This window comes from Symphalangus syndactylus, chromosome 19 (assembly GCF_028878055.3).
Source record: "Symphalangus syndactylus isolate Jambi chromosome 19, NHGRI_mSymSyn1-v2.1_pri, whole genome shotgun sequence".
NCBI lineage: Eukaryota > Metazoa > Chordata > Mammalia > Primates > Hylobatidae > Symphalangus > Symphalangus syndactylus.
In genome coordinates this window covers 19,943,900-19,957,170 of record NC_072434.2, presented here as the reverse complement: position 1 = coordinate 19,957,170, position 13,271 = coordinate 19,943,900, and the positions used below count along the sequence as shown (strand labels likewise).

The window sequence follows — 13,271 nt, the reverse complement described above, 5'->3', positions numbered from 1 at the left end:
GAGGAGGGTTTTTGTGGGAAGCGCAGAGTAAAAGCCAGGTCCTAGGAATAAGGTAAGATTTGGGGGTGAGGGGAGGGTCTGGAGTCCAAGGAGACTGCTTCTTGTCCAGCTGTCTAGCACATCATCAGCAACCTTGAGCTGTCTCTTGCAACCACACCCTCTGCCGATTTTGGTTCTTAGTGTCCCTTCTCAAGCTTCAAGGCTCTTAAGGGCGGTATCCAGTTCTCCCTGCACATGGAGATGAGGACTCAAGGGAAATGAGGAGGGGAGCGGGAAGGAATAACATCTGACTGTTAGAGGATGGGGGAGGAATGCAGAAACAGGTCCTTAGGTTTGGCTGAAGGTGGAAATGGAGACAAGGGGAAGGCGGGAGAGAGAAAAGAGGCTCTGGGCTAGGGTGAGAGCAGGATTATGGAGAGGACAGCAGTGACAAGGCAAGTTCCTAACAAACTCAGGAATGGGACTCCTGCATAAAGAGCCAGCTGCCACCTATTCGTTTAATGAATATTTATTGAGTGCCTAATGTGATCCCAGGCACTGCTCAGAGGTTGGGGATACATTGGTTGGGACAAAAAAGATTATGGTTTCTGCCCCATGGAGCATAGAATTTGAGAGAGAGAAATAGTGAGAGAAAGTAAAAGGCATGGAGGTAGGGAGAAAGGAAGGAGGTGGGAAAAGGAGGAAAGAGATACAGTCATACATGGCTTAATGATGCTTAGCCACGGGGATAAGTTCTGAGAAAAGCACCATTAGGCAATTTGATCACTGTGTGAACATCACAGAATGTATTTACACAAACCTAGGTGGTATAGCCTATTGCACACCTAGGCTATATGGTATAGCCTGTTGCTTCTAGGCTACAAACCTATACAGCTTGTTACTGTATTGAATACTGTTGGCATTTGTAAGTATTTGTATATCTAAACATAGAAAAAGGACAGTAAAAGTATTATAATCTTATGAGACCACCACTGTATATGCCATCCATCACTGACTGAAACATTATGTGGTGCGTGACTGTATTAATGAAATAATCTCATAAATACATATAAAAATGCTACTAGGATGCGTGCTGTGACACAGAGGTACATGGTGCTGAGAATTTATCAGAGCATTTGACCTACTCAGGGCACACACAACAAACCCTAGTGGGGCAGGGCTGGGAGGGGCTGTTGAGGCAAGAACAGGTGGGTGAATGTCCATTGTTCCTGCTAGTCCCACTCTGCCTGCATCAGATCTGAGAACGTGGGGTGGAGGGAGATTGGGCATGGCTTCCAAGCAGGGTGGATGGAGGCTCTGAAGTGTGGGATGGGGAGGCCTGTGCTGAGGGGGATCCTGTAGGGTTGTGGCCCTGGGTGCCCTGTGGCAGAGATGGTTATTTTGGAGACATGGTTGGCATGGGTGAGGGGGGCAGATGGCAGGGGGCTGCCTGCCATGTCCTTTGGAGGAGCCTGCGTCTGCTTGGTGGTCTGCTTGACCCATCCCTGTTACAGGGTGATCTCATCTGATCCCATTAGTGATAGGCAGCCTGAGAAACAGGTAGGGCAGATGTTATTATTCTCATTTTACCGATGAGGAATCTGAGGCTCAGAGGGGTCACTCACCTGGTACAGGGTCACATAGCCAGTAAAATGGCAGAGCCAGGATTAGAAGCCAGGTGTCTGACTCCCGCCCGACATAGTACTCTTCCGGCATACCGGGCTACAGCCATTCGGAGGCCCCAGAAGGACAGGACAGTGTATATAGGGACTGGCTGTCACCTCCCATGGGCTGAGGCTGAGGAGTGCCTTGAAAGGTGAATGGTCATGCCAAGCCTACTTTGAGAAGATTGCGGTGGGCTGGGAAACAGTTCAACTTCAGGATGGCAGACCCAACAAGATTCTCCTCCCCACACACACACTCCCTCCATCCGCCACCCAGAGACAGGGAATTTCAGAGTCTCAGGGTTTCCCGATTCACTGTACAGATGGAAAAACTCAAGGCTAGAAAGGGGAAGTGACCTCGCTCCCTCTTTCCAAAGGAGTGGGAGTGGTGCCCCTAGAATCAGCGGCGACTGGCCCCCTCCAGGCAGGGCGTGAGGATGGCAATTCCAACAGGGCCCTCGGGCCTCTGGTGTCCCCCACGGTGCAGGGGGATAACAAGGTGTTCCGCCGCGCGCCCTCCTGGAGGAAGCGCTTCCGGCCGCGGGAGCACCACGGTGGCGGCGGCATGCTCAGCGCTTCAGCGGAGACCCTCCCGGCGGGCTTCCGTGTGTCCACCCTGGGGCCCCTGCAGCCCCCGCCGGCCCCGCCAAAGAAGATCATGCCTGAAGGTGAGTAACAGGCGGGCTGGGCATGGCAGAGGCCCAGCCGAGCGCGGGCTCCTTCCTGGCACCCCAGGGCCGGGCCGGGTGGAGAGGGGCGAGGCCGAGGCTGGTGCCCCGCGCTCCTGGGCTGCAGCTGCACTAACGCTCTGCGGGGAGCGTGTGCGCGCACTAACCCGCCGCTCTGTGTGTTCTCCCGCGGCTGCCGACTTCTCCCAGCCGGGACGGCGGGGTCGCAGAGACTGGAGACCTCCACAGTTCGGACCTACTCCTGCTGACCCCCCATCCTCCCGCCCCGGGTCTGACGGGGGTGTGCCCGTGGCTCGGGGTAAGTGGGCCAGGCCCGGGGACGCGGGCACCTTGCTGCTGGCCCTCGGCCCCATGCACCTGCCCTTGACTGCCGGCCTGGCCCTGCCGCTCCAGCACTGCCTGGCTCCAGCCCTGCTTACCAGCACTGCCCGGCTTGCCCCTTCCTGCTTCGTCTGGCCCGGGGCGCTTTGCGCTTGGAGCACGCTGCGTTGCCGCTGTCGCACACGTCCTACAACCTGTCTCGCAGATGCCCTGCAACCTGCCTCACAGTGCGATGCCTGTCTCTCTCTCTCCCTCAGCTCACTCCCACTATCTCTACGGACACATGCTCTCCGCCTTCCGGGACTAGCCACGGCCCCCAGGGCTGGCTTCTTCCTTCTGGGTTTCACAGGCTCCTCTGGCCCTGACCCCTCCTGCTCGTTCCCCTTCCTTCCGCGGCTTCTAGTCTCGTCCGTGACTTTCCGGTTGCCCTGGATCTCAGAATATATTTGTCCACCCCCTCGGCACCCCACTACCCCGAGTCCCACCGTGTGTCCGTTGTAAGTCTGGTGGGTGTGGCTGGGGTCTCCTGGTATCGTGGAGGCACCTAGGTTGTCCACGCTTGGGATTCTGGGGGAAGGAGAGAAGGGCAGCCCAGGGTGAATGTGAAGCCACCTTTCCTCTTCTGGACCCAGCCTGGTCTGCACTGCAACCTCCACCAGGACCAGGATCCTGGGCCACAGGCTGGGATGATCCTTCCAAGAAAGGGTCATTTCAGATGCAGCCCTGCTTGGGCTATTCAACCTTAGGGTGTCTGTCCACATCTGGCTGTGCCAAATGGTCTGACAGCTGGTTTTGGCATCGCCAGCATCACCACTCTCCCGACCCATCACCATGACTGTGGTTCCTGCCCCCATTCTCTTGGGGACAGGGAGGGGCTGGGAAGGGCTACTGAAGGCCCCATTCTCCTGCAGGATGTCGAGGCTGGGAGGAGGAAGACTGAGGTAGAGATTCCAGGCCCTAGCATAAGCTGAATCCCAAATGTGGGTTTGGGAAGAACCAGAGAGAAATGGATCCCTGAGCTCTGGGCCAAGGGTGAGGATGGGGAAACTCTAAGCTCCTGCCCAATAAGAGGTATAGGCAGACCAGCCAGAGGGAGAGCCAATGGCCTCTGGTAGCCTTAAGCCCAAAGGGCAGTGGGAATGTCCCCTGCCCCAACCATTGGGTGGAGCTCCTGCTGGGCTGTGGGGAAGGGAGGTTGTGTGGATCTTGACTCTGGGGCAGAACAGATCTAACCATGCATTGCTAGCTCTGCTCCAGCATCCCTTCCCCTTCTCTCCTCCTCTGCATCACTTCTTTAGTAATCCCAGCCCTATAAAAATGAACCTGATGGGTGGATTGAATATACATTGACCCTAAAGTCATGTTTGGGGAAAAGGCAGACTAAGGCCTGCTTTCTCTGACCTCCCAGGAAGAAAATAGCTTCTCCTACAGTGATTCATGTCCCAGGTCCAGGAAATCCAATGTTGGTGAAGGCAGCCACTCTCCTGCTTGTCCCCAAATCACCTAACCCTCATCCAGGGCTGTTTTGGTGAGCAGGGACTGCCTCCTCCCGGAATTCCTAAGATCCACCCAGCTTGCACCATTTTCATTGCTTTCCCCAGCAGCATGATGGGAACCCGAGCTGAGGGATACAGGTCCTGATTTGGTAGGAATATTATTCCCAAAAAATACCCCTCCTCACCTACTCCCTCCTCCTACCAAGGTGCCTGAAAATGTTCAAGACTTATGTTCAGGGTGGGATGATGGAACCTAGGGCTTCATCAAAGTGAGAGGAAAGGAAAAGCATCTGGCATGTGTTTCTTGGATAGGGGCCAGTGCAGTGCCATCCTACAGGTGGCTGGAGCAGCTGCTTTGCAACCTGATCACCTTGAGTTCTGAGCAGGGGCTAGGCTTGCAGGTGAGATAATGGGCCAGCCCGGCACCCAGTCCAGAAGGAGCAATGGCACCTGGGCAGTGCCAGGGCTTAGAGCCTGCTCCTCCTTTTCAGTAGAGGAGAGGCCCATCACTGGTGTGGTGGGGTGGGCTCTCCCCTAGGCTTGGGCAAGGCAGCCACCTGCCCTTGCTCTCCCTTAGTGTTCCCTGGCCTCCCTGCCATCAGGTTGCTGGGAGTGGAGATGGAGGGAATATTGAGCAGAAAATGAGTTGGATGGAGACAAAGAGCTCCCATCCCTGGGTAATGGATATTAAGATGATGGAGATTCCTAAGATTGGTGGAGTTGGGCAATGCACAGCCATCTGACTCCTTCAGGGTGCTCTTGATGGGCTGGCTGTAAGGGAGACTCAGTCCCAGCCTCTCCCCTCTACAACTCCTGCCACTGTTGGCCATGTCATAAGGCAGCAGCTGTGCCAGGATAGCTGGGTCCATTCAGAGCACCTTGAGAAGTATTGCAGGGAGGTGTTAAGAAGAGAAATCTGCGCAAACAGTGACGGAAGGCTGTTGTCTTGGTGTATCCCTTGCCTCATAGTCAATATATTTTTTTCTTTGGTGAGTCACCAGCGACCCGAGCCCTCCACACCAGCCTCCTGTATCTCATCAGGTCCCTTCTCAGTACTGTATTTGCTCAGTGCATCAGGAATGGGTGTATGGGTGTGTGTGGGTGGGTGTGAGTGTGGGTGTGTACGTACCAATAAACAACCTGGTTTTAAGACAATGTACAAATGGCCTTCAGTCTTTTTTTTTTTTTTTTTTTTTAACTCTGAGCTCATCTGAGATTTCCAGTTTCTTTCACAGTTTTAAAGGCTGCTGTACTCTAGGAAGGAAATGTCACAATTTTCAGAACTTATAGTCAATAACAGTCTGTTTACTTATGTAAGCACAGGATTGATAGATTAATGTTTGGGTTGCATGTGCCCAGTGGGTAGAGGACCAGATAAGGAGAGAGGAGCCTGATGTCTTCTTTCATCTCGCTCACCTGGTCAGGCTGTCACCCTTTCCTGCTGCTCCTCGAGTTCCTTCTCCTGAATGCCCCTTGGTCACATCACTCCACTGTTCCCACTTTCAGCAGCTCCCAGCACCTCTAGATCAGAGTGGCAGTTCCTCCTCAGTGTGGCCTAAGAAGGCATTCATGACTTGGCTCCTTCACCTCTCCTCCCACCAGTTTCAAGTCCACCTAACTCAGCAACATGGTGTCCATCCAACCCCGTCACCAGAAGGCAGCGTGACTGCTTCTGTCCTTACCTTTGTAGTTTTGAGCTGTCAAGACCACTTCAAGCATCACTGGGGAGGCATCACCTGCCTCTCCCCAGCAGGACTAGTTAACCAGCAACCTCTGCTCTCCGGACACTCTGTACACTGCACAGGCTGGGCAGTGATTGCCTCCGACGCTGGGCTGAGTTACCTCCTTTAGGGCAGTCTCGTTGATCTCTCCATCCCTAAGTGTATATGTTCGAATGAATAAATGCACCAGCCTTCTCTCAGAGGGTTGTATAAAGATTGATATTAGTAAAAGCTAAAAATTACTGAGTACTATTGTTTGCCAGGCACTGTTCTAAGCATAGTAAATATATTAACTCATGAATCCTCACAACTCTGATATATTCTCAGCATTTTATAGAACAGGACATTTTAAGACTAAGATAATACAGCTGGTAAGAGACAGATGTGGGTCTCAAACCTAGGCCTTCCTGACTCCGGTGCCTTGTCCGTAACTATGATATGTATGTTCAAACTCCTGACCCAGTGCCAGGAGTATTTATCTTTTTTTTTTTTTTCATTAGGAGTAGCATGATGAAAAGGAATGCTTATCAAATGTTGCTAGCTTCTCTTTTAAGTAAACTCAAGCCCCCGCCCCTCAACAAGCCTTCCCCAGCTACCCAGCTCCCTTTCCCTGACTCCTTTGTGTGTACAACTCATGTGGTCTTTGGCTGCTGTGAATCTTTGGGGAGCCGTGTTTCCCCTGCACCCCTGAGTGGTGAACTCCCTTTCGTGTAGCACAGTGCACCATGCATCCTATGTCCTCTTTAAGGCTGATGGTGCCCCAAGCACGGATGGAGCAAGGACAGCAGAGTCCATGGGCACAAGTGACAGGGAGTGGGACAAGGCACCCTGGACACAGCCCAGGGAGGGAAAACAGAGGTGAGGGAAGGTCCTGGCCCTGTGCCTACAGGCCTCTGGGGGTCCCTTGCTACCCTCTCCAGGAACAAAGGTAAAACTGATGAACCTTGGTGACTGGCTGGCTATGGGAATGAGATCTTCACTGAAGGGATCCAGGAGAACTATGACTTCCTTGTGCTGCTTTCCACTGGGACAGGGGATATAGATGGAGCTGACTTATGTGGGAACGGGAGTTTGACTTTGGACATGCTGGGCTTGAGGTGAGAACTGGACATCATGGTTCGATCTGCACTTGTAGGAAAGAAGAATCTAGGTGTCTTTCCTAGAACCCTTTCCTTTACTCCCTCTAGGAATGCTCCAAGCAGTGAGGGGCAGGGAGTCCGGATCAGAGTGGGGACCTGTGGCAGAGGGGGACAGGGATGAGGCACAGCCAGAATCGTGGAGGGGCTGTGATTGGAGTTTCCATTCAGGACTGGGTTGAGCTTCCTTAGCCAAAATCCCGGCTCAACCTGAACTCTTCCAGGCCCGCCCTGAGGCTTTTCTGCCCCAGCATGGGGCCCAGAAGCCCGGGGAAGCCCAAGGAACCTAACATGTTGGGGTGGCGTTTTACCCAGGAAACAGATACCTGAGCTGAGGGGTATCTTTTCCTCTCACCCTCCACCATCCCTCTGCCGCCTCCCTCTCCAGTTGATCCACCCTGTCTACACCTGCAGCACTTAAGAAGGTTTTCCAGTCTACCAAATAAATTACTCTGAGAGGTTAGATCCCTAGGAATGCTTATTGGAGTGCCACAAGTAGTACTGTTAAGCGTTCAATTCACACCAATTATCTAAGCACTCGAAGAAGTTCCTATTTACGCACCAACAATTGGTATGCCAATTTTAAGTAATATTTATCTTTTCATTGTAGCAGATTCCCTAAAGTCCATTATTAAGCAACATTTGATTAACCCAGTTTGATTTATTGTAGGTGCTTCCAACTAAAGAACAAATTTGAGCTAATCCCCCTAAAGAACTCCAACTCATTGTTCATTAATTGGAGTCTTCTCTGTAATTCTGTTGTGAAGATTAAGTATTTGCCATGCTTCGATAACAGTTGTTTATTCTGTGAAAATAACGAGTGAGGCTGGCCTCCTGCTTAGCAGAGTTTGCCATTCACACCTGTGGAATTCTAGCAAACTGTTTTTCCCTTAAGGACTTAAAGACATGAAAAAGTAAGGAGACAGTGACTACACTCCACCACGGTAGGGATCTACTGCACCCAGTATCATTGCTGAGGACTGTTCATTCTTTCCAGAGTCTGAACGTGACCCTCACTGTCAATTGTCAGGATAACTAAAGAGGAGTAGACTTCAAAAATATATCCAGCAGCCCGAGAACCTGTCCTTCAGTAGAGCTGAGTGCCTTCCTTGGCCAGCCCTTCTTATCCCAGTAAGAAGGAGGGCAAGGGATGGGCAGGTCACAGCTGCAGGTGACAGGGTGGCTTCCACCCTAGGAATGTGGGAGGTGCCAGAGGCAGAGGAAATGAACTTGAAGGGAGAAGATCCTCCATGAATATGTTCTGAGTATTTTCAGAGGGTAATAAGGGAGTGAATGTAGATTCCAGAGCCAAGGCACTGCAGCCAGCCCGGTTGCCCTCCTCATTCCCCAGGGCAGTGAGTCAGGGCTAAGAGTCATGGAAATGACCTTGGTCTTCCTCTCCAGCCCCTCCAAGGGGGAAAGACTAAACTCAGTGATACCAACTTGAAAAGAAGAAAATCTCACCAATGGGAGCAGAGTAGGCCAATTTGCAATTCCCAATAAGCCCTGCCTGACTGGTTTGGGACAAGCAGGCAGTGGGGGAGACCCTCCCTTCTGCACCCTCACCTGAGTTCTGTGAGCCTCCAGAGGCTTCTTCTGATCCTTTTCCTTAGGCAGAGTTTCTGAAGAAACTTGGGGGGCACAGTGGTAACTCTCCTCTCCAGCAGTAAGGTCAGGAGGGTGGGTGTGGGAGAGATGGCCCAGCTGAGCCCAGAGCGGGTGCAGGGTGGTCGCTAGAGCTTCAGGCAACACTGGGTTAAGTCCATTGTCAAGGGCCCCAAAGAATTAAGCAGGGCTGGAATGTACCATGCTCTGAATCCCTGCTTCGGTAATGATTCTGAAACTTATAATTTGCAATAAATCTGATGAACTTAGCCCCAAGCAGTTGGAATTAATAAAGTTTTCAGTAGATGTCCATGTTCAGTTTGAATTCTAGCTCCTGTTAACTCCCCAGTTAATCCTTATGTAATGTCTATCCAAAAATCTCTGTTCTCAATTTCCCACCCACCTTCTACCCTCAGGAAGCTAATATTTGAAAAATAGCACCCCAAATGAAGAGAACCTCAGCTTCTCTTCGATTGTTCTTTGTGGACCCCTTTACCCTCCCCGAGCTAAATCTGAATCTCCTTCATGCTGGGAGCTGCAAGCAGGAACCACAATCCCCTTCTGCCTGGAGGGAATGGAGGAGAATGGGGAGGGGCCATGCTATTTGGCCCACAAGGAAATGACAGTGTCTGATCCCCCTTCCTCACCTCCCACTTCTCTACAGGGCTCCTGGTATTGTGACACCGGGGCAGAGGTGGGGACTAGGGAAGGGAAACCACAACTTCTAGCTCTGCATTCTGGCTGTGGGCTGAGCACTGGGCTTACGAGGTGCTCAGTTAACTGAAACCAGAGGACCTGTGGGACACGACGCAGAGCACAGCAGCCCGTGAGCAGTGGCTGTGAAGTATAGTCATAGCCAGTTGTCCTCCGTGTCCCACAAGGATGTCTGTGGAATCTGGTCTCCACCTAGACTGAGGTCCAGACATGTTCGACTTCCGTCGTCATGGTAAAAAGAGCAGGGGTACCCAGTGCCTAGTGACCACCGGCAAGATGAGGCCCTTAGCGCTGTGGAGCCCTGCACACTAGGGTGTGTCCGGACTGCTCAGTGGGAAGGGGCAGGGCTGTCACTCATTTCCCTCCCTCTGCATCATCACTGACACTCTTCTGGCAACCAGTCTTTATTCATTTTTTAAAAAAGGAAATCCAAATAAGTTAGCAAAAAAAAAAAAAAAAAAAAAAATACAAAACAATGGCAAAACCACACGATGCTTAGTTAACAAAAGAAATCACCCCCAAGAGGCCCCAACCCCTTTTCCCTGCCTGTCCCCGGCAACTTCAGCACAGGAGACCTTGGTCGGATGGCAGCTTTACAAACAACACACGAAACAAAACAAAACATAAAACCACTGGAAGGTTCCCAATATTCACTGCAAAAGTTTGGCCCCCCAGGGACTTCGGAACAGAGGACTATTCCTCTCCCCTTCTTCTCTCTCAATTCAGGGCAGGCCCAGCCCAGCCACTGGCATCGGGAAGAGACCAGAACAGGAGATGTGCACAGCTTGTCCAGGTCAGGACACTGTGTCTCTCAAACCATTTCACTTGGGGGGTGGAATTAGAGGCCACGTTATGATAAAAAGGAAGCTCCTGAGTTTGCCCCCTGAGCTGGGGCATACACGAGGGGGCGCTCTGGTCCCCTGCTTTACCTCCCTGGAAAGGGGATGCCCTCTCCTCTTAGGAGGCAGCTGAATGAGGGCATCCAGTCCCTTGTTGGGGGGTGGGTTAACCTTACATGGATGAGGAAGGGGATAGTCTGGCCTATGGCACCCCAGAGCTGGCTTCCTAGCATCAGGGCAGCCTGGCTTAGGAGGCCCCTGCTACAGAAGTAGTGGCATCTGTGGCCAGCTTGGGGGGCTCACAAGGATGCCCGGCTTGGAAGACAATCTCAGTTGGGCATGGTTTCATCTGGGAAGGCCACAGACACATCTTCCACTGTGATGCTGTCCACGATGGAGGTGAGGGAGTGCAGGTTGTGGGCATCTGTAGGGTCAGCCGTGAGCAGATGATCTGTAAGGGGAGGTGGGAAGGTGGTACCTGGGTGAGGAGTGGGGGTTCTTGAGGCCCAGAATAGAGGATGGGACCCTTGGGGTGACAGAGGTTTTCCAGGACAGATGAATGACAAAGCCCTGGAGTTCTACTCCCTAGTCCCTGCCTTTCCCCATGCTCTGTGAGTGAGTGTGTGTGTGTGTGTGTGTGTGTGTGTGTGTATGCGCCTCTTCTCTGAAATCCCCTAGTGAGGTAGGGTTTGGAAGCAGCCACTCAAGTTGGAGCAGGATGGAGCGCCCCAGAGACTGGACCTGCCCTTTGCTCGGCCCAGTTTTGCAGCACTGACTCAGCACTTCGCAGGGACCCCTGGGGCAGGGACATTGTCCTCTCTGTGGAGAAGGTCAACCACCAGGCATCAGCTGGGGAACTGCAGGAGCCACCATCACTCCTTTGCTGGTCAAGACTGCAGGGGCACACAGAACCTCCCAGCCCACCCTTTGGGCCCTGGAGTCAGCAGGTCCCTGGAGAGACCCAAGGGAAGAGGACCAGAGCAAGGAATAAGGTAAGAGGGGAGAACCTGGCCCAGGGAGGGACTGAGGGATTGGAGCTGAGGTTACCAGGGTCAGGCCTCGCTTACCCGCTGGGTTGGCGCTGAATTCCAGTGCACTGCCCCACTCTGGACTGCAGGAGGCGCTGTGAGAGCTACATTCGCTGGGCACCTGCAAGACAGGGTGAAGGCCCAAGGTCGGGGCACAGCCATTCTTTATGTGTCTCTCTGCCTAGTCCCAGGGGGCAGAGGCACCTGTGGTGGGGTTGGAGGGTGGGCCACAGGCTGTGGCTTTCCAGCCCAGGCCATCCCCAACCCCAGAATCTTTGTAACTAGCTCCTCTCACACGCCAGAGGCCCTGCTTCCAGGCCTTTCTGGCTTCCATCCTGGGTGGTGGTTCTGCTCTCACAGGACACCAGCTTAAAGGGGTCCCTGGTTCTCCTGACTGTGGCGATAAGGGTGATGGAGACAGATTTTGTGGCCCAGTGAAGGTCGCTCTGTGCAGGCCTGCTGGAGTTCCAATGAGACTGAGTGGGTTTTCGCTCTGCTCAGCCACACCCAGGATGGGGGTGAGGCAGGGGGCAAAGCAGTCTTCTCTGGTGAACTTGGCCTGGCCTTTTAGGCTCTGACTCAGGCGCTGGGATTAATCCTCACCCTCACCCGGGCTGACTGTGGCCTTGCTGCTGATCCTTTCTTCAGTCCTCTGTTCACCACCCCCACCCCTTCTGCACTTCCTCCCCACTGCCTTTATCTTGTCTGGAAAGAACATAGGACACAGTAGGTCAGCTGGATAGCCCAGCTCTGACCAGGGAAGGGCTCCTGCAGCCCCTCGACCTGTCTGGCACCTGCTCCAACTCTCTGAGCCCCTCTTGGGGTCTTGAGGCTGTCCAGGTGCCTCCCTCTGGCCCCCTCCCCCTGGGGCAGGGGGACGGGATGGCCACTTACCCCTGGCTGGGGCCCGCCCCCGCCCCGGTAGCGGAGGTCACGCTCCTCCTGGTTGAGGGAGCTGAGCAGGGCCTGGAGGCGCTCGATGTACTGGATGGCGCTGCGCAGGATCTCCACCTTGGGCAGCCGCTGGTTGGGGTTGAGCAGGGTGCTTCTCTTCAGGGCCTCGAAGGCCTCATTCACCTTCTTGAGCCTGCGCTTCTCCCTCAGTGTGGCCGCCCGCCGCCGGTCCACGGACACCGACTTCCTCTTACACACCTTACACGCCCACGGCAGGCACTGGCCTGGACAGTGCTCGGGGGTCCCCAGCCCCTTGTCCTCGAGGGGCCCTGGGGCCTCGGGGCTCAGGGTGAGCTCCGTCCGCTCATAGCCTGGTGGTTCGAAGCCCTGGAGGTGGACAGGCAGGTAGTTTTCCCCATCATAGAAGCGGGGTTCCTGGTAGAAGTAGGGGGATGTCTCATACAGCTCCATGGGGTCGGAAAAGGCTTGTTCCTGCCACCAGCCCCCAAGCTCCTGCAGCCCCTCACGCCAACTGCTGGGTGCCATTTAAACCCTCCCCGCTGGCATGGAACCAGAGATAAATATAGCCAACGCCACAGAAACCTGAGCCCCCTCTAAGCTGTTGCTGCACATCAAGACGTTTACAGTGGATTACATGTGATTCCCCTTCTCTCTCCCCCATGGCCCCCACCCCACCCAGCCAGCCTGCCCCTGGCCCAGGCGGGCTCCTGTGCACGGGTCGGGAGGCCGTCGGGTGTAATTTGATTAGTTTTCATTTCTCAGCAGCCTCTGTGGGGCAGGGGCGTTGGGGGAGGACACATTCCCCTCTCATCTGCTCCTTTCAATTACTCCTAGCTGGGCGGCCTGCCTGCTCTCTCCTTGCAGTCCCGAAGAAGCTGGTGGGTATAGGGGGAGGAGGGAACAAGGAAGGGTAGGCTTAGGCTGGAAGGGGCCCTAAGAGCCAACTTATCCATCTCCTTGCTTCCTGACAGCACCTTAACCACACTACATCAGTCGATGAGACTCTTTTAAAGACTTCCCTCCGGAAAGAATGGGACTGCTTCAGATTCTGGGCATTCATGGGCACTCAGTATCTGGGGATAAGAAGGATCAAGACTCAGAGCAGCTGATAGATTCCACTTTTGGGGTTCCCAAGCAGCTTTGACCTGTATGTTCTCTTAGGTC

At 53.7% G+C, this 13,271-nt stretch overlaps 2 protein-coding genes across 10 annotated transcripts in view; one reads left to right on the top strand and one right to left on the bottom strand.

The window, feature by feature from the left end:
- Positions 1–5,312, top strand: part of PPFIA4 (PTPRF interacting protein alpha 4) — a 53,079-nt gene extending 47,767 nt beyond the window's left edge. For 7 of the 9 annotated variants that reach the window (XM_055233536.2, XM_055233535.2, XM_055233532.2 and 4 more), the window contains 2 exons: positions 2,131–2,311; positions 2,911–5,312. In XM_055233536.2, the coding sequence (XP_055089511.1) occupies positions 2,131–2,311; positions 2,911–2,960 (231 nt within the window). In that variant the 3' untranslated portion in view covers positions 2,961–5,312. Of the gene's footprint in view, positions 1–2,130; positions 2,312–2,521; positions 2,631–2,910 lie in introns of all 9 variants that reach the window. The other 2 variants (XR_008649516.2, XR_008649515.2) reach the window with 1 other exon arrangement.
- Positions 5,232–12,767, bottom strand: MYOG (myogenin). The gene is made up of 3 exons (XM_055233545.2): positions 12,087–12,767; positions 11,232–11,313; positions 5,232–10,615 (listed from the first exon to the last, which is right to left on the bottom strand). The coding sequence occupies exons 1-3, from the start codon at positions 12,630–12,632 to the stop codon at positions 10,494–10,496; spliced, it is 750 nt and encodes a 249-aa protein (XP_055089520.1). The 5' UTR covers positions 12,633–12,767; the 3' UTR covers positions 5,232–10,493.
- Positions 12,768–13,271: the final 504 nt, after the last annotated feature.